Source organism: Molothrus ater, chromosome 2 (genome assembly GCF_012460135.2).
Source record: "Molothrus ater isolate BHLD 08-10-18 breed brown headed cowbird chromosome 2, BPBGC_Mater_1.1, whole genome shotgun sequence".
NCBI lineage: Eukaryota > Metazoa > Chordata > Aves > Passeriformes > Icteridae > Molothrus > Molothrus ater.
In genome coordinates this window covers 34,033,736-34,056,514 of record NC_050479.2, presented here as the reverse complement: position 1 = coordinate 34,056,514, position 22,779 = coordinate 34,033,736, and the positions used below count along the sequence as shown (strand labels likewise).

The window sequence follows — 22,779 nt, the reverse complement described above, 5'->3', positions numbered from 1 at the left end:
GAACAGGCTCAACTCCCTCAGCCTCACCCCATATCAAAGATCATAAATCATCTTTGTGGTTCCTCACTGGCCTCACTCCAGTAAACCCATCTCTCTCTTGTTCTGCAACGTCAAATCTTGACTCAGCACTCCAGATGAGTCTCAGTAGTATGAGCAGAGAGGAAAGATCATCCCCCATGACTTCCTGGCAATGCTCTGCCTAAGGCAGGCCAGGAGGTTGTTGGTCAACTTTGCATCAAGGGTGCGTTGCTGGCTCGTGTTAATTTTGTCACCCACACCAAGAGCTGCTTTCCAGTCTACCAGACCCCAATGTGTAGTGGTGCACAGGGTTATTCATTCCCAGGTTCCTAGGGCTTCCTGTTGTAGAACTTCATGAGGTTCCCCCCTGCCAAACTCTCCAGTCTGTTGAGAGTCCCTCTGAACAGCAGAACAACCACCTGATTTGGCAGCTAATCCTCCCCATTTTGCATCATCTGAAAATTTGCTAAGAGTAAACTCTGCCTCAGTGTCCAGGTCATTATTAAATATGTAAAACAGCATTGGCTACAATATCAAGCTGGGGTTCAGCACTAGTGACTAGCCTCCAAATGGACCTTTTGCCACTGATCATTTCCCCACAGGCCTGGTTGTTCCACCAGTTTTCAGTCCATCTCACTGACCACTTAACTAACTCATACTTCACCACCATGACCATGAGGATGTTAGGAATTCTTTTCTTGCCATACTGAACTCTATTAACATTTCCCACTAACATTAGTAAGAATTCTAAGAGGAAGTACTGGTGCAAGGATATAGTGCTGCAATTAATTAACAGCAATGCCATGGTTGAATCACTGAAATCATCAAGAATAAACCCTCTGAATGCTAGAAACAAAGAATAAAAATTCAAAGGCAAGATGATGTTAAGCAAATATCTGGCAATATTCTCCACTCTCATTAGTACTTTCACTATTACTGTCATTCGTTTTTAAAAAATGTTTTTGAAATCCCTGTAGTCCCATACGGCACTCCTCCTCGACTAACTTAAACCACTAACTTACAATTCCATCTTATTTATGGAAAAGATAAGAGAGAACTCACTTTCTTTACAGAGCGTAGAGAATACAACTTCTAAGGCAACTGCAGAACCTGCCTTTTTGCCCATGAGGACAGGTGAAAAGGTTACAGAGCTGTAATATTTCCAGCCTGATGGTAAAAGTAATCACATCTTTGTATCTGCCAGAGTGCCTGCACTGTCATGAGTGTTATTCAGGGCTAATTTAGTTGGCAAAGAAGTGCCAGACTACTAATTCATATGGCCAGACACACAGAGGTTCATTTCTGTCAAAAAATTAGCCCAAGTGCTACTACACTTCTAAAAATGAAGAAAACCATGTTGGCAAATTCATTCTCTGTGGGAATTTCTATAGCAGCTGGTCTTTGAGAGATGCTCAATTAAAACAAGGCTGATGGCTGCTGCTTGACAAATCAATTCAGAAGTGACAAATATAAGGGAAAAAAGCATGGAAGCAACTGTGAAAGCACCGCAGAAAATTTAATGTTGCCATAATTAGTCAAGGAGCAGTCAAGCAGTGAAACAGCATTGTAAAGCTATGTACCTTTCTTAACAATCCCCAAGAAATTAAATACTCACTACTGTTTTCACAATTATCTAAAAATCAGAAACACATTTTTCTTCTTTCATATGATGTAATACAGCTATTAAAAATCATAATTGTCAGTAAAGCAGAAAGAACATTTTCAAATAAAATATCAGCTAAAAATATCTTTGAATTAATTCATCAGTAATCCATATTAGTATTTTTTAAAGGACCTATCAACCAAATACCAAAGGAGCCATTTAGCTGCTGCAGTGCTGGGTTATATCTACATCTCTAAAGTCATTATCAAAAGAACTCCTAAGAGGAAGATTCAGGAAGGCTGCAGTCAGACAGCCCTAGTAAAACTCTCAAAATAAAACTTAACTTAAAAAAAAATCTGCTGCTGCTAAAATGGGTCATTACGACAACAAATTTCTCTTGCAAAAAAACCAGTTTTATTTTACTAAATTAATGCAGTGGTACAGAGCTCCTGATAAGCAACAGGAATTCCATCCAGGTTGCCTATTAAGGTAGAGACTATTGTTTATATTAAAAAGACATGCAAAATAAAGTAGCACCTACCTTATCAAAGGTCTCTGTCATTTTTTGCATGACATCTTTCTTGTACAAACTTTGAAACATCTCTGCTGTTACCATGCCTAAAAAAAAGTAGTGTTTTAAAAAGAATTAGTGACAACTCTATAACATTAATCAAGTCCAAACCACAGTAAGAACTTCATTAAATTTAGAAACACTGAAGACAGGGGAATTCTCTTTTATGTATGTACACTGGTTCAGGCAACATATACAGAAAAGGATACATAAATTAATTTATAGGAAAAAGTATTGATGAACCAAAACTGAAATTCCCATTAGAGAAGTCTGCTCTGTGCTGTCTGGAAAGGCTGTTTTCTCTGCTCATTCACTTACTTCAAGGATTGACTAAAATTTTGCCCACAGGTCAAAACTAGTCAAAAACCCCAAAGTATTTATCATAAGAGAAGGCATATTAGTCAAAGACCTAGAGGGGAAAAAAAAAAGAGATATGTAAAAAGTATGTTTCTAGCTGCTTAAATACACTCAGAAGTTTCAAACTAATAGGACAGTCTTCTTAAATCTCTTACTTGCCATCCTGAAGCATTTCACTAGCAGACTGTCCCCAGAAGGCAGTGCTTCAATATTTGTTATGAAACAGACAGCTTCACAACTCTCTAGTAAAAGCAACTGCAATGAGGCAAGAGATTGCTTTTCTAGCCACCAAAGCAGGCAGCTGAATTTGCTAGCTGGTTATTTTCAAGCAAGGATACTAGCAAAACAAAAGATACCAAGAAATACAAAACAAATGCCAACTGAAACAGTGGATTTTAATTAGAATACTCATCAAAAGCACTGTCCCTATGTGAGGATTCTCCAAAGCAATGTGACATGCCACTTCAGAAACCTGACCCTGCAAACCTTGTTCAAATATAACTCTCAGAGCTGGAATGCTGCTAGCACAAAGAATTTAACCAGCAGCATTCTTTCCTATTTTGCCTGTCCATCTGGAGTTCGTCTTAATGAACAGTACAGATCATAAGTTCATGATTTACTGCACAGAAAAACTCCATTTCAAAAAGCACACTTCAGACTCCTCTCACACACAGGCAGTGGAAGGGGCTGTGAAGAAGGTAAATTACCTTGACAGCCTGAGCACTGAATGAAGAAGTTGATGAGATCCAGAAGTGCCACATTTCTGTCTTGTTTATAAGCTTCAACCCAGTCAACTACTACAGACTAGAACAAATTAAAGAAGCTCATTAGTCAGGAGATGAAGACAGTTTGCTGCACTCCACTGAAGATACCCACAATAAAGACAAAAACTAACACTGCTCCATCTCCATTAAATTACAAAACCAAGAATAAACTCCAAGAAATTCTCTTCCATTTCTAGTAGTTCTAAAAGACTCTTTCAAGTCTTAAACTGCTTTAGACAATGTAGTTTTTCACAGATGCTTTGCTTCCTGTTAACAGGGAAAATTACCACAGTTTTAATAAATGTAATATAAAGAAAAATAAAAAAGTTGTCCTCCTGAGTTCTTGATTGCACTGAGGTAACAATTTAATTTAAAAACAAAGAAATAAACACAAACAACAAAAAATCCAAACACACATTTAGCCTCTGCACCATCTAATAACTAGTATTAAATCCTACCAGCAATTTACCCTGGAAGTTCTCTTTTTCTCTAGGACTTGATTTGTGCAGAAGGCTTGAACCAGTTCACATACTAACATAAGCCAAAAAAACTACTCCAGATGTCATTTCTAGGGCAGTACAGCCTACAGCCTGTAAGTGACATGGGTCTCCTGGGACAACCCATCCAGGCTTCAAGCTCCACACAGGTCTAACAAATTCCAGCAGCAACAGAACTCAAGCCCTGCTGCCTTTCCAAGACCTTCCCATGATGATTAGCACAGCAGAAGCCAAGCTCTTCAGGAAGCTCTACTGAAGTTACCTCAGCTGTAGCACGAAGATTTCACATCCAAAATATAAATGTACTTTTCATGTATGTGCACACACACACACACTCTCTTTGCTTACAAACACTACACACCAGAGACATATCTATAACTGTACATAAAAATATTTGGGTCTCCAGATTTTCATATACATATACAAAGATAATATATACATGTGCTCACAGAATATGGGGAGGTGGGCTTCCTGACATTAAAGAAAATTGCTAACTATATAGATGAACAGGGAACCTGGCTATTATGCAAGCTGCTGGCAAACTGCATTGGAATGAAGGTAAATGATTAACAGTTCAAGGCAAGCACAGGGGGGAAAAGGAAAAAAGGGGGAAAAGGGAGAAAAAAGAAAAATGAAAAAAAAGAAAAAAAATTTAAAAAAGAAAAACCTGATTTTTCAGAATTCTGGACAACTAAAATTTGCTATTGATGAATCTTTTCCACATTTTTTAAAATAATTATCTTTTTGTATATTAAGGCATTGTAGACTGGTTTGGGTACAATTTCCTTCCTCTTTTTAAATATCTGACAGCTACCTCTTCACTAATTTCTTGAAGCTGCAAGATATTCTTTCCAAGAGCCACATTCACAGCAGTTTTCCAATCAAACATGTTTCTTCCCCAGCTAAACCAAAATTTAAATGTTCCACAGTACAAATAATGGAAATGACCACTGTTTATTCATCTTCCCTCCACCAAATGCTTTCAGAACTCAGTGCTGGGAATACCTGCATGGCCTGCTTCCCCATGCTAACCACTTCAAACAAGGTAACTGCCTCAACCACTTCTCCATTCTGCAGCTGGCTCACTCTTCTGCTAGCAGGAGAATTCCTCCTGATGTTTTCACACTGCTCTCGGACCTTCCGCTTCTCTCTCTGAAACGAGTCAAACACAGTGTGTGAGAAAACACAACGCACAACAGGCATTCACAGACACGAGTTTATTTCACTCTTACTGTAAACACTTCTCCAGGCTGCTCAGTTTTATGCCCCACAGACCCCAACAATTCCTTACCAAATACAACCATACTAAAAGGAATGAAAGTAAGGATTTACCAGTTTGAATTTTACTCTTAACAATGAGTCATAAACATAGGCAGATGTAACAGGAAAGAAGTTTTTGTACAGTTGCACACTACCCAGAAGGCAGTTTTCAGTGGCAGCTGTAATTTCTGAATAACAGAAAGCAAGCACAGAAGCTCTTCTACATCTTTTCCCTCACAGGTTAAACTGACTACCTGCAAATTAACATCAGCAGCACACAAAGCACAGAAAGGAAGAGCAATGGTAAAATGAACTGACCACTCAAAAGCCAGCATTGAGGCTTTGCTGCCAATGGAATTTTAGGGTCAAACTGTATCCAGTGACCAGCTTTTAGATGCATTGTGATTGCTGCATGCAGTACTCAATTTTGTAACAACTGAACAAGACACAAAATAAACTCCACAATTTAAAAGAATTAAAACTTTTAAAAGTTTTAAAATTAACTTACTGGTGTTTTCAGGTTGCCATTTCTCACACAGGTGCCATTCTGAGCAGGAGACTCAGGCACAGTCTCATCATGGACAGCATTCTCTCTAAGGTGCAATTAAAAAAAAGATTGAAGGAGTTAGGAGCAAGCACTCAGAACTACACACTTCAGGACAAAGCCAGAAGAAAAGCAAATACATGCATTTCAGGATTTTTAATTTGTTGTTTGGAACTGGTGACATTTTTTCACTAAAACCAAACAGCTAACTTTAAAAGTACAATAGAAATTTGGGGCCTTTTTCAGACTATTGGCTTTCCTGTAAGATATGCAGATAATTAGAAAACCAGCAAAGCTATCAAAGGTATCAAGGAAGTATAAAGTAAGTAAATGAAACAGAAAGCTGACGTTGACTTAATGCAGCCTTTGTTGACTTAAGAGCTTTGCACCATGAACCAGTAACACAAGTAGGCATTCACTCTGTGGGTGCCCTAAGCTAAACAAGGCAGCAACATTTGATGTGTTGACATTTTAAAATGAGAAGAAGAAATTGGTTTACTTTGTTTATTAAACATGCTAAAGAAAAAAGACACATAAAAAACTTCATTTTCAAGTCATTGCTAATATCATGGAGGAACAATTGTATAAAGAAAGATGCACCTTCTGGGAGATCTGAAGCCATACATTTATCTGCAATGAAACCGTGTCATTTTTCATCATTCCCAACGCTAACAATGTGCTTTGCCAAAGGTCATGTTTGAGTAGATGAGCTGGATCCCACTTGTGCAGCAGGTCCAGTACTGGAAGCTGGCTGCAATGGCCTCCTTTAAACTACAGTGGCCAGGACATGAAGCCAGTTGACTTGTACTACAGGAAGGCACAGAAAGAAAGTAAATATGAGAGTGTACAATTACTTCTATTTTCTTGATACTACTGCAACAAGAGCGTGTACTAACACAAGTGACCACTTTACAAACAAAAAAACCAGTGTGTTACACTATCAGATACCATCAACTCTCCAGTATCCAGTGTTGGCTAACACAGATGAGAATTGAGCTGGCTCTGCATCCATGTTCTATGGATGCAGAGCCAGCTCAAATCCACCTACATTTATCAATGCCAGATAAGCATTTTTATCATTCTTCTTCCCACAATTGTTTTGCAAAGCAAATTCTGAGACTGAATAACATCAACTGCAGGATCAAGGTCACAACATTATTTTGTTGGTAAGAGCAGACAGATTTTATTTAAATATGTCTCTGTTTACTTTTTTGATCTACTGAGACACTTCAAGAAATGATGTAGAATAAGGCTTCCAAAGACTCCAATAAGAATTCTACAGAAATATAAAATTGCACAAAAATATATAAAATTTCTAAATACAATTATGCATATGCTTACCTTCTTTACAGAGAAACGAAAGTCAAATTCTGTTAATTACTCGCTATAGAAAAGTTCAAAACATGCCAAAGTGTTTGATAGATGGAAGGAAAGAAAATAATTCAGGATGAACCAATCCTAATACCAACTGTGTGGACTTCTGCATGTGAAGAGTGGGATAAACTATAGCTCCCAGCTCAGTCAGTATTCTATAAGAAATCATTCACAAAATTTTTCAATTGTCTTCTTTGATTTAAAATTGCAAGCCACAGAGATTAAGTAGGCCAAGCACTACCGGAGACTTCCCAGCTGAAAAGAACAAACAGCAAGGAACAGCAATATGCATTGCTTCTCTGATGCCAGTTTGCTCTTCTCAGATCCTTCTACAGACCACAAAACCAAAAATAATCCAAACATGTTTGGCAAGGAGCTGTTTCTCCTATGTGATTAAATCCTTCCACTTTTGATTTCAAAGCAGAATGCATCACTGTGGGGCTGGACTAACAGGTTTTTACTTGCACTGTTTCACAGGAGCTGCAACTCAGGTGCCAGCCAACACTGCAGTAACATGGGTTACCAGTTTCTGCATTGTACCTCAACATAACACTCAACACACCTTCAAAACCTTTTCTGAAGTGTTTACAAGTACTATTCAGCAACTTACTCTATCCCAGAAAGAAAATAAATGCACTGCATTTGATTATAGCAACTATATTTGAGTCCAAGTTGGTTTAAAACATTTAAATAATTAAAAAATCAGAACTGCCACAGGACAGTTCTGTCAAGGACTTGTCTGATCACGTACTGCTTTTACTATCTCTGTGTAGAACATACTTCTTTGAAGGTTTAATTCACGCCTCTCTTTCCTAAGAACATTCTAAAGGACAGCTCTCTGAACAGTATCTATTGGCCTTGTGCTACTTGTTTCATTTCTTATGCCAGACAAAATGTACTTGTAGCAAAAGAGGCAAAGTAAGGAAACGCCTGGCATATGGAGCGGCATGTTACCAAAACTCAGCAAAACCTCCAAGAGTGGGAAGACCACAGACCTACAGCTCCCTCATGCTGGGCCAAATAAACACCAAATAAAACATATCTGGGGTGAAACCTGTTACAGTAACTGTTACACAAGCAACTAAACATCTATCTTAAGCACTCAACAAATATAACTAAGCACTAAATACTAATATTAAAAAGCCATTTAGTTTCTGAACTGTTTTGGTTACCAGTGCATTGCAGCACATAGCTATGCCTCAGAAGCACTGGGCAACAACAGACAACTTACATAAAAGTAGAGGTTGTTTTTAAATTCAGGTACTACTAATTTTCATGTTTCTCCCTTCTCTCTCTTTTTTTTTCTTTTTTTTTTTAGTAGCCTTTAATACTGGTGTTTCCAGTTAGGCTATTCGTAAGGCAGGTACAAACATTTGCAGAAACTAGACCAGCACCTAGAAACTGAAGCCCATGTAACCACTGAGCAATTAAATGGGATATTTAAATGGAACTTTCATTTGCACAACTACATTTCTGTTGAAGAAACTATTAAAAGAATTAAGATATCCTCTTATCCTCTTAAGCAAAACATAGGTATTACTGTACCTAGCTGGGGGAAGACACAGGGGTCACTTCTGCAGCAATCCCTATATGTGTCTCCATTTAATATCTCAACTATAGGAGTGCAATGGTAGGTTTGACAAATTTTGAACTAGCTTTTTTTTTTTTTTTTCTCCCTTTGTTATTTTACACCATTTTACACTTTGCATACATTCACTGCTTCATGCACTGGAAGAAACAGCTTGCAGCCATTTAGTTGTTTCCATCAGCAACCAGTAAGAAAGCATAAGCAGAAGGCCATTTCTATTTCCACCCCTATACCCTGTTATGTATGGCTCAGAGACTCATTTTTACCTTGTGTTCCTGCCACAATGTTGTCCTTTCACTAACACTTGAAGTATTACTTATAAAACACTTGAAGTACGAAGGAAGCCAAGTCCCATATCTAATCCTCAGACACAATACTACTGTGATAATGTCTGAATTCAGTTATCTTATTAAACATTTAGAATAGATCCGGTGACTCACACTTGAAAAGAAAACTGCCTCTTTACCAAAGAGGCAATATATTCATTTTGTGTGTAAAAGGAACAATTAATCTGTGCTACTGAAAGAATCCTACCTGTAAACTTTTTAAATTATAAATTTCAAAACAACAGCTTCATCTATTAGAACCAATATAAGAAGCTCCAATAAGCAACTGCCATGTACCTGCCTAACACCTCTGAAGGTAAAAGGCTGGTTTCAGATGAAGCATACTGGAATGGACATATGGGAAGCTATACATGTCATCATGGGCTACAACTCTCAGCTTCCATTAGAGCGTAATGAAGCAAAACACATGGAGCAAACAGGCCCAGAACGTGACAGGATCAGAAAAGACCAGGCTGCAATGAGTTCAAAGCACACAACAGTGAACATCTAAGAAGTTTCACTCTTTGAAACCAAACAAGAAATATCCAAATGTTGGAACTTTACCTTTTATTTATTTATATTTATTCTAGTGGAACTTCTAGTTTGCCACTGCGTAAACAATTATATGAATACTTTATCTCATCTCAACAAACGACTTAGAAATACATTATAAATGGAAGAAGACATGATGGCTCCCTGATAAAAACAATACAAAATATACAGAAGCAATGCCCCCATGGATGCCTACAGGGAGCTTGCAGATTACTTAGCACTCTTCCCCCTCAGCATCCCCAAATTCTCCAATGAAAGGAACACATGCACTGACAATGAATCTGCCCCTTTTTTTTTTTTGGTAAAGTAGGGTACACATAGGCACTGCGGTGAATAAGGCACAGAAAAGCTTGCAAAGCCAAGGTCCCTCTCAAACAGCATTAAGCACTACATTAAGGAGGTGCTAAATAGTACACGAAAGGAAATAAAATGAAGATATTAGCAATAAAGCACAATGCAGAGCAAACCCCTTTTTTCCCCTTTCCCCCAAGGTGACACACCACAGATTGTCGCGGTATCTGCACGGCACGAACCCAAGGGACAGCACCCGAATTTACCCACAGATTTTACAGACAACCTGTGCCAGGTCTTACTTTTGGCTGGGAAGGGTACTGGCTGCGTTGGGCTCGGCTATCATTTCCGCCACATTATTTCAGCAGCACAAGCCAGCTGTCACGACCTTCTGAGGAAACTTCACCGAAATCGACAGTGTTAAAAACATAACAACCCTTCGGCTGTTGCGGGCGGAACAGCGGCCGAAAACTGTCAAGAAAGGCACACAAAGAGACTTAATTCCACGCAAACCAGGCCAGAAACAGCCACTCCTCCATACCCCGCCCGGCCGCAGAAGAGGATAAAACAGAAAGAAATGAAACCTACCGACAACCGCGCAGTCCCTCCCTGGCGCTGCCCAGCGCGGCCGGCCCGGGCCCGGCGTCAATCACGGCGGCCGCTGGGCCCGGCAGGGGCGGGCAGCGCTGTCACATGGGCGGCGGCGGCGCTTCCGCAGCGGCCGGAAAGACGCGGCCGCTGACGGTGCCTGCCCGCCGCCCCGGGCCCGGTGGTGCCTATGGGGCCCGGCCGCCTCTCGTGGTCGCTGCTGCTGCGCTGCCGGCGGGCGGCGGCGGCTCTGGGCGCGCCCCGGTGCCGCCCGCTGCCCGCCCGCCCGCTCAGCGCCGCCGCGCCGCTCCGGGCCCCCCTGCGCCCGCCGGGCACGGGCAGCGGAGCACCCTGGAACGGGGCGGCGGGCGCCGGCGGGGATGAAGAAGAAGAAGAAGAGGAGGAGGATGATGAGGCGGCCCTGGAGGAGCTGCTGGCTCCGTCTCCGCTGGCCCTGGGGCCCGGCGCCCAGCGCGTTGCCGTCGTGCACCCCGCGGTGAAGTGGGGCCCGCAGAAGTCGCCGCTCACCACGGGTGCGGGGCTGCGGGGGCGGGCGGGCTCGCAGGGAGCTGTACATCAGGGGGGTCGGATGCGCTGCCCTGGGAGGCGGTGGAGTCTCTGTGCCTGGAGGCGTGTAAGAAAAGACTGGCGGTAGCACTGAGAGCCGTGAGCTGTTGACATGCTGGTGTCTGGTCACAGGTTGGACTCGATGATCTCAGAGGTCTTTTCCAGCCCAGTTGATTCTGTGCCGGTAGCGTGAAGTGGCCCCGTGTCACAGCGGTGAAACCGCGACGTGCGGCTCGGAAAGGACAAGCTGGGATAGAAGGTCTCGGTCGTTTTCTCCTTCTTTGACAACTTTTTAAAAGACAAGGAGCTGTTAGTGAGGGCTGGCAGGCCTGTGCTTTGACTTGCAAACCACGCTGACTGTATTTTGGTCAGGTTGGTCAGGGAAGCAGTCGGGTGTCCTCCTTATTAGCACAATGTTAATGCCCTCAGCCCTCCTGCCTGCCCAGGTGGGCTGGAGTCCTTTGGCCTTAGGGCTGCCCAGAAGTTGGCTGGAGAGCAGCAATACTCTCCTGTCCAGACAAGAGAGTGCTCTGAAGATGGAGTCCTGTATAAATCCTCTCGGGGACTTAAGTGCTTTTATGCAGTTACCTAGTGATGCACCAATAATTCCTCTATAAGGACTTTTTTAGAGCTACTATTAGGTTTCTCTCAGAAATCATAACTAGCTAATGTATAAGCATTAATCACACACAAGATACATTATGAACTTGATGCTTCTCTTTGAACACTCTCTAATTAGAAGGCTGCAATGTAAAGGATTAAAGCATCTTGTAAGTTAGCTTTTTATGTATAGAATCATAGAATGGTTTGGGTTGGAGGAAACCTCTGAAGGTCATCTAGTCTGACTCCTGTAATGATAAAGGACATCTTCCACTGGAGCTTGTTCAGAGCCCTGTCTTATCTGGCCTGAATGTTCACAGGGAATATTTACAGGACCTCCACCTCTCTGGGCAATCTATTCCAGTGTTTCACCACTCTTATTGTAGAAAACTTCTTTATATCAAATCTAAATTGAATCTCTTGGTTTAAAACCACTGCCCCATTTTATTGCAACAGGTCCTGCTAAAAAGCCTGTCCCCATCTTTCTTATAAACCCCTTTTATGTACTAAAAGGCTGTAAAAAGTCTTCCCAGGAGTCTTCTCCAAGCTGGACAACACCAACTCTCCCAGACTTTTCTCATAGGAGAGGTTCCACCTGTCTGATCATCTCTGTGGCACTCCTCTGGACTGCTCCAACAGGTCCATGACTACCTTGTGCTGGGACCCCAGAGCTGGATGCAGCACTGCAGGTGGGGTCACCAGTGCAGAGCAGAGGGGCAGAATCCCCTCCCTTGCCCCGCTTTGCTTTGGATGCAGCCCAGGACATGTTTGGCACTCGGGGCTGCAAGCACAGAGCGCTGGGCCATGTCCAGTTTCTCATCCACCAACGCCCCTGAGTCCTTCTCAGCAGGGCTGCTGTGACCTGTCCATCCCTCAGCCTGTACCAATATCCTGGGGGCTTGCCCTGACCCCAGTGCAGGACCTTGCACTTGTTGATCATCACTAGTTTTCCATGGGCCCACTTCTTGAGCCTGTCAGTGTTCTTCTGGATGGCAAGAGACACTTTGTATATACTCATTCTTATATTCCAATTTATTATGTGATGAACCTAAATCATGTTTAGTTTTATTAGTGCTGCTAATTCTAACAAATTCTCACATTGCAGAATAAAGCTTTTAACCTTTGCAGAATTGATGTAAGTGACGTAATTTTACAACTGAAAAGTAGGTAAAATATGAAGGCACTTTTCTGTCCAAACATACAGTAGAATAGCAACGGTCCCTCTCCATTTATTTAGGCCCTCCTTAGAGCCTGAAATCTGAACCAATGTTTTGGAATGATTTTTGAAGCACCACAGATACAATAGGAAATCTGTGTATTTTACAAAAAGTATGAACAGTATGAGGAAAAAGTGGATCACGATTATCTTTGAAAATATGTTACCTTTTGGACCAATGTAATCTCTTTAGTATATAAATAATGTTTTGCTGTCTAGGGAAACTTTACAAATTTGTTCCAAAGAGGAAAAGTTTGGCATATCAAGACTAGAATTGCTGATCTGATATTCTTGTGTAGTCTTTGTGATTTCACAAAGTTCTCAAAAATCACTGCTTTGCAGTGTAGATGTTAAAAACTCAAAAGTAATTGATGAACCAGAATACAGGATTCAAATCTACTGGTTTTAGCAAGTCACAAACCAGTTTAGGTCCTTTAAGTGACTGTGAAGTTAGCAGCAGGATATGCTGTATTAGTAATTCCCAAATTATTGCTGCAAAACATCAAAGTGTTAATGGTGTGGCTTTGTGCTCATCTGAAATAATAGATTTTCCAGCTAGTTACTCATTTCACTTGTTGAGGAAAAAAGCTTGGTGATTTCTTTCCTGACAATACAATTAAAAATTCTCCTAAGCCAACAACCACAGAAATAATTTATACTGTCAGAAAGACGCTTTATGTGATAAAATTGCATTAAACTGTTCAATTACTCTGACTAGAGCACTTTGCTCCTTGTGCTAGAGGTTACAAGAAGTACTGTAGTTATTGGAGATCTGAGCAGGGTTATGATGGTACATTGTAATATTTATTTCTTTTTTCTGTTATTGTTATGTTCCTGAAGCTGAATTACAGATTGCCGAAGCCGTTGCTCTTGTAGATACTCTTCAGAACTGGACTGTTTTAGATAAAATAATTATTCCTACAAAAAATCCCAACAAGAAGTTTGTTTTTGGCAAAGGAAACTTTCAGGTTTTGACAGGTAAGGACTGAGATCTTTCAGCACTGCATCACTCTAAATGAAAGACTTTTGCAGACAAACTGTTCAAGGATAGGTGTGAAAGCTGAAGAGAGGGAGAATTTTGTTTATCCATCATGCAAGTTTCCAGGCAAACATGAAAGAATTTTTAAGGTTACAAAAGCAATGCAGAATAGACATAACCCCTGGTCACTGAAAATGTGTGAGTTAACTTAGTCTGTAACTTTATGTGATTGACATAAGTGAAACTGATGCTGTTCTTGGCACAGAACGAAAGTAGCAATTAAAACTGCTCTATGAACAAATACTATGGTGCCATTTGATGTTTTATGAGCATTCTGCTCAGTGCAAAATGGTTTATAGTCTGGGCATTTTAAAAAGAGAATTTACATTTAACGCTGTATTTTGCAATCATTATCCATCTTTTAGAAAAGATTAAAAAATTGCCCCATGTGACAGCTGTCTTCTTGAATATGGAAAGAATATCTTCACTAACAAAGGTAATTAAACATAGTATCAAATCATATTCTTTGCATCACTGTTGTTTGGAAGCTGTTGATGTTAGGAGAAGTGGTTGGTTAAGATTCTGAATTTGCAAATATTAATATATGAAGCACCAGGACTGAGTTTTATTGAAAAGAATCTTAATATCTATTGCATTTGTCCAGTTGATATATGTTTCCAGCATGTGCATGAAATTTTCTAGCAGCTTACTACAATTTATTATAGACTTGGCTCCCACTTTTGACACTAGCCCTTTTTAAAATGTTGAAAACATTACTCAAGGTGTTTTTTACAAAATTATGGTATTAACACAGGTGTTAACACAGATTTTGTTAGGAAGAATGTCAATATTTCGGATTAGCTATGTGCTTAAGTTTCTATATCTATAATTGATAGCATATTTTTCCCTATGCTGTGGATGCTGAATTGTATTTTGAATATGAGGTGTAAATTCAGAGCAAGCTTATAATTGAATGTTTCAAATACTTAAACTTTCATTCCTAACCCTTAAAAAGAAGCATTGAGGGGTGCAGCATACTTCAGTATTTTAACAGTGGCAGTAAAACAATTGGTACATGAACTACAAATATTCATGGACAAACTGACATAAAAACTTTTCTGGGTTTTTAGTATGTGCAGCATCATGCAGGGTGTAAAGTGTATGCAAACTTTACAAGCAAACATTAATGCTTTGCTGGTGGTTTTGAATGCTTTCCCTGATTATAAAATGAAGAGATGACAAATATCTCTAACAGATGGTTATTCAAGTGCTTCCATTTGTTGATGAAAGGAAAGTTGAAAATGTTTCACTTAAATTTCCTAGTTTTTAGGAAAACTGTTTATTTTACAGTATGAGTTCTTTCAGTACTAGATTTGTTAAAAAATGTTTTCTTTTCACGAATATAGATCTTAAGAGAAATTAAACAGGGTTGATTCAGGAAAGTATTTGAGAACATGTATACAAGCATTCTGGATTTTAGAGATGGCATAAGGAAACTGCTGCATATTTTAAGTGTCTTTTGCTGAATTAGAGCAAGGATGAGGGGTTCGGGTTGGTTGGGTTTATTAAGTGTTTCATTGAAGTAATTTTCCTGCATTCCTCTCTATTTGTTTGCAAGTTTTAGTAATCTTTTTTATTTTCCTATGTTATCCCTAGCCATTCCCATTCCAGTATTTCATAATTATTTTTTACAAGGATTTAACTGCTGATGTACTTGATTCTGAGATATGCTGTAAGACTTGTTGCAAGAATCCATAAAGGGCAGTGGAAGGATTCTCACTGAATTTGAAGGGCCTAGACATAAAGTTCTACTCTCTAAATTTGCTGTAACTCCTCTCTTTCTGGTCAACCAAATTTTGACTTTGCATAATGATTGCCCATCCATTGCAGTGGAATCCCGAGTTCCTCTGAGTTCAAGTGTCCATCAGCTAACTAACTGTACTTGCTGTGTAGGAATTGATCTAGAGATACTGTGGGGGACAGAAGACATCTCGATTATTTTGTCTTGCATGGCTAAAGAAAGAACTAGAAGGTGCCTGGGGCGTGCCAGTCTATGACAGATACACTGTGGTACTTCACATTTTTCGCTGCAATGCCCGGACGAAAGAAGCAAAACTGCAGGTAGCACTGGCTGAAATTCCACTTCTCAGGTATCTGGGCTGTGCACATCACATACTCATAACTACATGGTTTAGTGACTATTTCTTTACAATAACAAAAGCCAGCAACATTTACTGTAAAGAAAAAATACATAGGGTGTTCAATGATTGATTAGAGCACAGAATTATTTACTAGATTGCCATTATTTTAAGCTTCTGCTGTGCTGACAGGCAAAACCAGAATGTGTTCAATAATCTTACAAAATGTATTTTTCATGAAAAGGTCCTGGTTCTTTCTAAGACACAAGATGGATTGCAAGAATATGTAGGAATTGGATATGTATATCCCATATATAAAATTGTTGAGTGTAATAAGGAAAGCTATAAACAAGGAAGAATAATTTGTATTTAAATTTTCCATAATTATACATTCTGTGGCACAGAAATGTGTACATGGCAGTTGGTGTGAGTTATGTGGATGTTTTAGAGGTATAGTTGGCTCTTTGAAATTTCAGAATAGCAATTACAATTTACCAAGAGAGTTGTAGGATTTTTCAAGTTACAGTTGAGCCAGAAAAATTCATTTTGTTTTTTTTCTCCAGGCTTCTTGCCATTAGCAGGTTTTATTTACAGCTCAGTAATTTAGTGGTTTTATTTGTACTATCAGAATAACACTACTGCTTCACAATTTTTAGGCATTTTGGTATAACTGGATTTAAAAAAATTGCTTCCAATTAACTGTTACTCTGCTGCCAGGTCAAATCTGAAAAACGAGATGTCTCAGCGAGATCAGCAGAGAGGAGGTTCAAGATACATCATGGGCTCAGGTAAAGTCTAAATAATCTCATGATTTAGAGGATTCTTTTCTCCATGGCTTTTAACAATTTAGTTGCATCTTATTTTATTTGGAGGAAGTCAGGAGGAAAAAATAGTGTTCTGCGTCTAATTAAACAAATGTACAAAAATCTATCGGAAAGTAAGTTAAATAATAAGGTTTGCGTCCGTACTAGTCAAGTTTTTTGGTCAGTAACTGGTGAAGGATAAACTATTTGCTTGCCACAGGGATTTTTCATAAGTGTACATGGATATTTTAGAGTGGTTAGCATATGTTTCATAATTACTTACTCACTTTTTTAGCCAAGAATACATAGTTTCAGTGGCTTATTTTTAACCTCACTAGCCCTAGTGCTAGCTCACTTGATTTCCAAATACATCACTTGCTATACAGTTTCTCTTGTAAGCTGTTCTGCCAATTACTCATTTGTATTTTTCAGGTGAAAGATTTCTAGAAATACAGAATCGTGTCTTAAAAGAAAGGGAATTTAAAATCAGGAACGCCTTGGAGAAACTGAGGAGAAAAAGGGCTTTACTTAGAACTCAGCGCAGAAAATGCGAGTTCCCAGTGGTCTCAGTAATGGGCTATACCAACTGTGGTAAGCAAAACCTCCTGAAATCATAGCACAAAAGAGCTTATATTGTCTAGTTTTTAATTAGAAACTCTAGCCAGATTCTCATTTGTGTGTTTATAGGCTTCGTATTTTAATTAGTTTTTTTAATTGTGTAATGAATATTTGTCAGTTAGGATGTAGTTAGGAAAGCAAATTAAGCTGCTTGGTTTTTTCAGTCTCCAAGACATGTTTTGGAGAAATGCCTAGCACCTATTGTGCCAGAAAGATTTTACACACAGTGCTAAAGACTGCACTGTTATTGTCCCTTTATATGAATCTCTACTACTTGATCAGAATGGGTACAGAAAAGTACACGAGTGTTAGATCACAATGAAGACTTGAGGCATAGGAAGACAATTAAGAGTTGGCTACTGACCTGAGAAACCTGCTTAAGGACCACTGTAGCTTTTCATGGATTATGTGTAGCACTCTGAGATGTGTTCCTAGGAGAAGCTAAATAAAGCTAAAGAGTTTTTTTCTTCTTTTTTTGGTTTGGTGTGGTTTTTTAGCTTACACAAGTGAATTCTTACTCAAGGCATAAATCATTGGACTAGAAACTTTTTTCAGGTTGGATTATATAAAGACAATTTCATTTTCTTACTCAACTTCTTTAAAAAAATAAAACTTTCATTTTCTTACTCAACTTCTTTAAAAAAATAAAACTATCTTGCACTCAAATATTTGGATTATACTGTATGTTTTTCTTAAATGTCATACTTCCATACTTTACCAACTGAAGATAGATGTAGATGTAGCTATAGATATAGATATAGATAGATATAGATATAGATATAGATATAGATATAGATATAGATATAGATATAGATATAGATATAGATATAGATATAGATATAGATATAGATATAAAACAGTTTGGCATACACATAATTGAAATACTTTAATTAGGCTATATACTGAGCACTTTAATGACTAAATATATGAAGTATTCATTGAGTCAAATAAATGTCTCTATTATTATGTTCATGAGGAAATGCCTAATAAAGGCCTCAGCCTAATAAGGTATATATTATTAGCACTTATCTTTATTTTTTTTATTTAGCAAGTAAATTATTTCATTTGGCAACAGAAGCACTGAGGAGTGTGTAAGTGAATGCTTCCTAATGCTGTCATGGCAGTGCTCTTCAGAGTCTTAATGGTGAGAGATGTAGGTAGATCAAATGAGGTCAAATGAGTCTTTGATTATCTTGTGATTTCACAGCACAGCTGTAGATACCAGTATGTGATTACATGTGTGACCTTAAACCCAATTCCAGGTTATAAAATGTAAGACTGTCTTTGGATTTCCTAACATCATATAGATAACTGATCACAAGCTACAATTAACTCAAATAGATGTAAAAACATATGTTACATTATACATTTCACCTGAGCCTTGCAAATTAAATTTTACTTGGAACAAGCCATTAAAATACTGTCATTTTTTATTTAATTAGGAAAAACTACTTTGATCAAAGCCTTGACTGGGGAAGCAGGACTTCAACCCAAAGATCAGCTGTTTGCCACTCTGGATATTACAGCCCATGCTGGCTATTTGCCCTCACATATGCCAGTTATTTATGTTGACACCATTGGGTTTCTGACTGATCTTCCACATAATCTGGTTGAGTCATTTTCAGCTACACTAGAAGAAGTGGCTTACTCAGTAAGTAGTCAACTATAAAAATCGGGAAATCAAATAATTTCATTTTAGATAATCCTCACCCCTTCAAAACAGAGGAAGTTAATTGACGTGCTGTTCTTAGCAAAGTATCTGGCTGACTAAACTCCTGAGATAATGATGTAAATATCTTAAAATAAACTAATTTTCTGATGCTTTACTTATGTATAACATGCAGCTACGAAGGGATTTCAGAAAGGGCTTATATGTGTCCATCGCCATGATATTTAAACCAGATAAACCAGATTTTTCTGATAAAATATCTGAACAGTGCATTCAAGTGAGTCAAGGCTAGCTTTTCTGGGAGTTAAAAATGAATTAAAGCATCTGAAATTACCTGGTTTTAACTTAAGGTTGCTTGTAGACTACAAGTGGGTGATTGTGATGTGATGCAGGCAGCATGTAATAAATATAAATGTACTTTAGCAATTATTTTCTCATTAAAGTTTGTTTTCCTGTGCTATAACAAAGTGTAAAGCTGCATACATACACACAGATATTTAAACAAAAACCTTGTATTATGAAAGGTAATGAAATTTAGTGGTAGCTAGATGCCAGAATGCTGCTAAAGATTAGACTTAACCATGTAATAGCAGGGCTTTTAAAACCTGGCTGAAACCATCCTGTTTGTCATTTACTTCTAATTATTTTTCAGAAGTATAAAGCAATGTCTCAAGCAAAGATGATGAAACTATTTGAATGCAAATGTTGAGTTTGGTTGCTTGGTTTTTATTATGGCAAACATTATATATATACTTGAAACTGGTAAATTTTGTATGAAGCTTTTTAGTGAAGCATCAGTAATAGTATCCTGGGAGCTAAGCAGAAGGATAGTATTCTATATTTTGAATGTAAAAATAGAATTACAAGTAACAGGGAGTTTTTTTCCCTCTGTTTTTGAAACAGTTTTGAAGCCTTACTGTTACAAAGCCTTTGCTTTGAACAAAATGAATCAGTTACTATTTGAAATCTGGTTCTGTAACTGGCTTGATTGACAGCATTTGCTTCAGGTTTGTGGGAGGCAATTTGTACTCACTAGAGGTGGAAGGCTAAGCTGCTGCAGATTTTCTTCCATCATGGTCTGAGAAACAGTAGCTTAATACTGGTTTAGTAGTTAATTTTACAGTGCTAATCTGCCAGTGTATTACCAAATGGATAGGAAAGTATTTTACATTAATTAGCAATGCAAAAATGGTATACAATCTCTACAACCTGGTAAATGGTATTGTATATTGATCTTTGCCAGGATCTGATAGTTCATGTGAGGGATGTTACTCATCCAGAAACCATTCTCCAGAAAGCCACTGTTCTGTCAGTTCTGAGGAATCTCAATCTTCCTAGCCATTTACTGGACTCAATGGTAGAAGTTCATAACAAAGTGGATTTGATAGAAAGGTAAGCAGGAGATGCTAAGTGTACTTAAACATTTCTTATGTTCCGGAATCTTTTTCATTCTTAGTGTAGAAAAGAGATCCCACACTTCAGAATATATTTAATAGTGTTTCTCAATCTTTTACATGTGTAACTATGGTCTGAAAAAGAATTAATTATCTTTTAATTACAAAAGAAATCACTTGAGTCATACAAGAAGTGGCCTCTGTAGAAGGTGTCAGTACAAAGTAACTCAGTTAAATTGTCCGTGCTTGGAATATTTTCACAACCTAATCTTCATGAACAAATGTGCTAGCAATTAATTTTCTTTCAGGTATAAACCCACTGAAGAAAGCGCTTTAGCTGTTTCTGCTCTGCATGGGCATGGTTTAGAAGAACTGAAACAAGAAATAGAGAAAAAAATACTGACAGCAACAGGGAAGAAGATTCTAACAGTTAATATCAACTTGGAGGGACCTCAGCTAAGGTAAATAATTTTAAATCATGTGAAGGACTTGGAGAAATATGAAACACTTAATCATTCATGTCTGGAAGTTTTCAGATCATATCATACTGATTTTAATCTGCTACCTCTCTTAAGAATAACAGAGATACTTATCAATGTTTTGCGACCTATTGACAAAAAATAGCCCCATTAGAGAAGTGAAGTGAAACACTTTATCTTTTAAAGTGTTACCTAGATAGGAACCTTCGGACCTAGACCAAGAATCACATTTTGTGCAATGTGTCATACTTTTAAGATGCTAATATGCTTTCACATTTACAGTTGGCTCTATAAAGAAGCAACAGTTCAGGAAGTAGAGGTCATGCCTGAAGACGGCACAGCCAGGGTGAAGGTGATAATTGGCAGCTCTGCTTTCGGCAGATACAAAAACCTCTTTCCCAACAGTGAGATTTTCATGTCATGAAATTGCATCCTGTTCCAGGAGAAGAAACTGATCTCTTCAAGAGGATGTGAAATAAATGACCTGTTAGTCTCACTGCTGAATAGTTTATTTTCCTTCCACACTTGATGGTTTTGGCACATTTTAGAAATGGACGCTGTTTCAGAAAACTTCTATATGGAAACAATAAGAGCTCTGAGCTCAATTTTGTCAGCAAGTACCAGGACAGCACTAAATTTTTTATGTTAAACCTGTTGTTGGCTGAGGACCTCAAATACATGGAATGGCATCTGACTTAACCTACAGAAAAGTACCAAGTTTCGTATCTCATATAAATAAAGCTTTTTATTGCCTTTTTCAGAAGAAAATAGTATTTATTATAGTTAAGGTGTTTCAGATGGTCTTTGGAAAAGGAAAGTTAGTGAAGAAAATATTGTTGGTTGTATATAAATAATAAAGATAAATCTGTTTTCAAGCAGAATGCGTGAATGTAAGTAAAATAACTGCCGTGTCTTATTGCAGTGAAGAAAAACAAATCAATTAAGGCATTAAATAAAGTTAGCTGTGAACATCTTTTACCCATACAGTTTTCTTGCCTACAGTAATTTATCCACAATACCTATTACTATGTCAGTTCTTGGAGAAAACATTTAAGGTAAAGCAAACCTTTTCACAGAGGAAAACAATAGGAAAAAACCCACAACAGATCCATTTCTTAAGTTACGAATTACTACTGAGAACCAATAAAACAACATCACAGAAAGGAAAAGCCAAATATTTCACTCCATATTACAGAGAGAGATCAAGTTTTATTAGAATAAGAAGGGTAAAAAAGAGGGCACAAAAGATGGGCAGAAAAACTTCTGCAAACATTAGCAGACATCTGAATTTAGTTTTGTATATAAAGTGCATCTCAAAAGTGAGGTATATGGATGAAGTTGCATAGTGAACTTTACACAATAATTGGTCCTATTTTAGTCCTGATGCTTGACATTTTTCTTGCTTTCATGATGATCTGTTATTACACAGTTCATTTAGAAAAACAGAATTAGTATGTGATGGGAAATAGCATAAACCTCTTAGTTTTGGCATATTCAAAAACTACTTAGTGAGAGGAAAAATAATTACAGAGCTACTAAAATAGCTAAATAACAGACCAGGTGTGAAACCCCAAATGAGCATGATAGAAGCCAAGAATCTGTGTTTCTAGGGCAGTTTAAGTTAAGATCAGGAATTAGTTTCCTCTGTGTTTATTTTCAGTGTAAGGCATACTTAGGCAACACCTAGTAAAATGTTTAACTGCCACAGACAAACTGTGTAAGGGCCTCATTTTGGTATCTTTATCCCTGCAGAACTGGCATGATTAAGTGCAAATTCAATTTCCTCTTAAAAATTCCAAATAATTTTGGGGCTACCCTGTTCGTGAGGTAGCTCACAACTGATACTCAGCACATTGGTGTGTATATATAAGATCATTTCAAATTGGATTGTCAGTGCAGCATCTCTGAAATATCAAAATATTTTAAACTGTTCCTTTTGTTTATTTAACAGAAACTATGAAAACTGACAAGTCAATTTCAGAC

At 38.3% G+C, this 22,779-nt stretch overlaps 2 protein-coding genes across 2 annotated transcripts in view; one reads left to right on the top strand and one right to left on the bottom strand.

Annotated features, from left to right (window-relative positions):
- Window positions 1–10,414, bottom strand: part of LOC118685991 (cohesin subunit SA-2-like) — a 58,086-nt gene extending 47,672 nt beyond the window's left edge. Inside the window, exons 1-6 of the mRNA XM_036381893.2 lie at window positions 10,334–10,414; window positions 10,048–10,216; window positions 5,579–5,663; window positions 4,816–4,962; window positions 3,257–3,353; window positions 2,163–2,239 (exon numbers count right to left, since the gene is read on the bottom strand). Of these exons, the coding sequence (XP_036237786.1) occupies window positions 2,163–2,239; window positions 3,257–3,353; window positions 4,816–4,962; window positions 5,579–5,663; window positions 10,048–10,091 (450 nt within the window). The 5' untranslated portion in view covers window positions 10,092–10,216; window positions 10,334–10,414. The remainder of the gene's footprint in view (window positions 1–2,162; window positions 2,240–3,256; window positions 3,354–4,815; window positions 4,963–5,578; window positions 5,664–10,047; window positions 10,217–10,333) is intronic.
- A 109-nt stretch (window positions 10,415–10,523) lies between these two features.
- Window positions 10,524–21,782, top strand: GTPBP6 (GTP binding protein 6 (putative)). The gene is made up of 10 exons (XM_036386852.1): window positions 10,524–10,866; window positions 13,557–13,694; window positions 14,121–14,191; window positions 15,715–15,845; window positions 16,551–16,621; window positions 17,069–17,227; window positions 18,697–18,905; window positions 20,167–20,315; window positions 20,626–20,778; window positions 21,079–21,782. Exons 1-10 carry the CDS (start codon window positions 10,524–10,526, stop codon window positions 21,218–21,220), a joined length of 1,566 nt encoding a protein of 521 aa, XP_036242745.1. The 3' UTR covers window positions 21,221–21,782.
- Window positions 21,783–22,779: the final 997 nt, after the last annotated feature.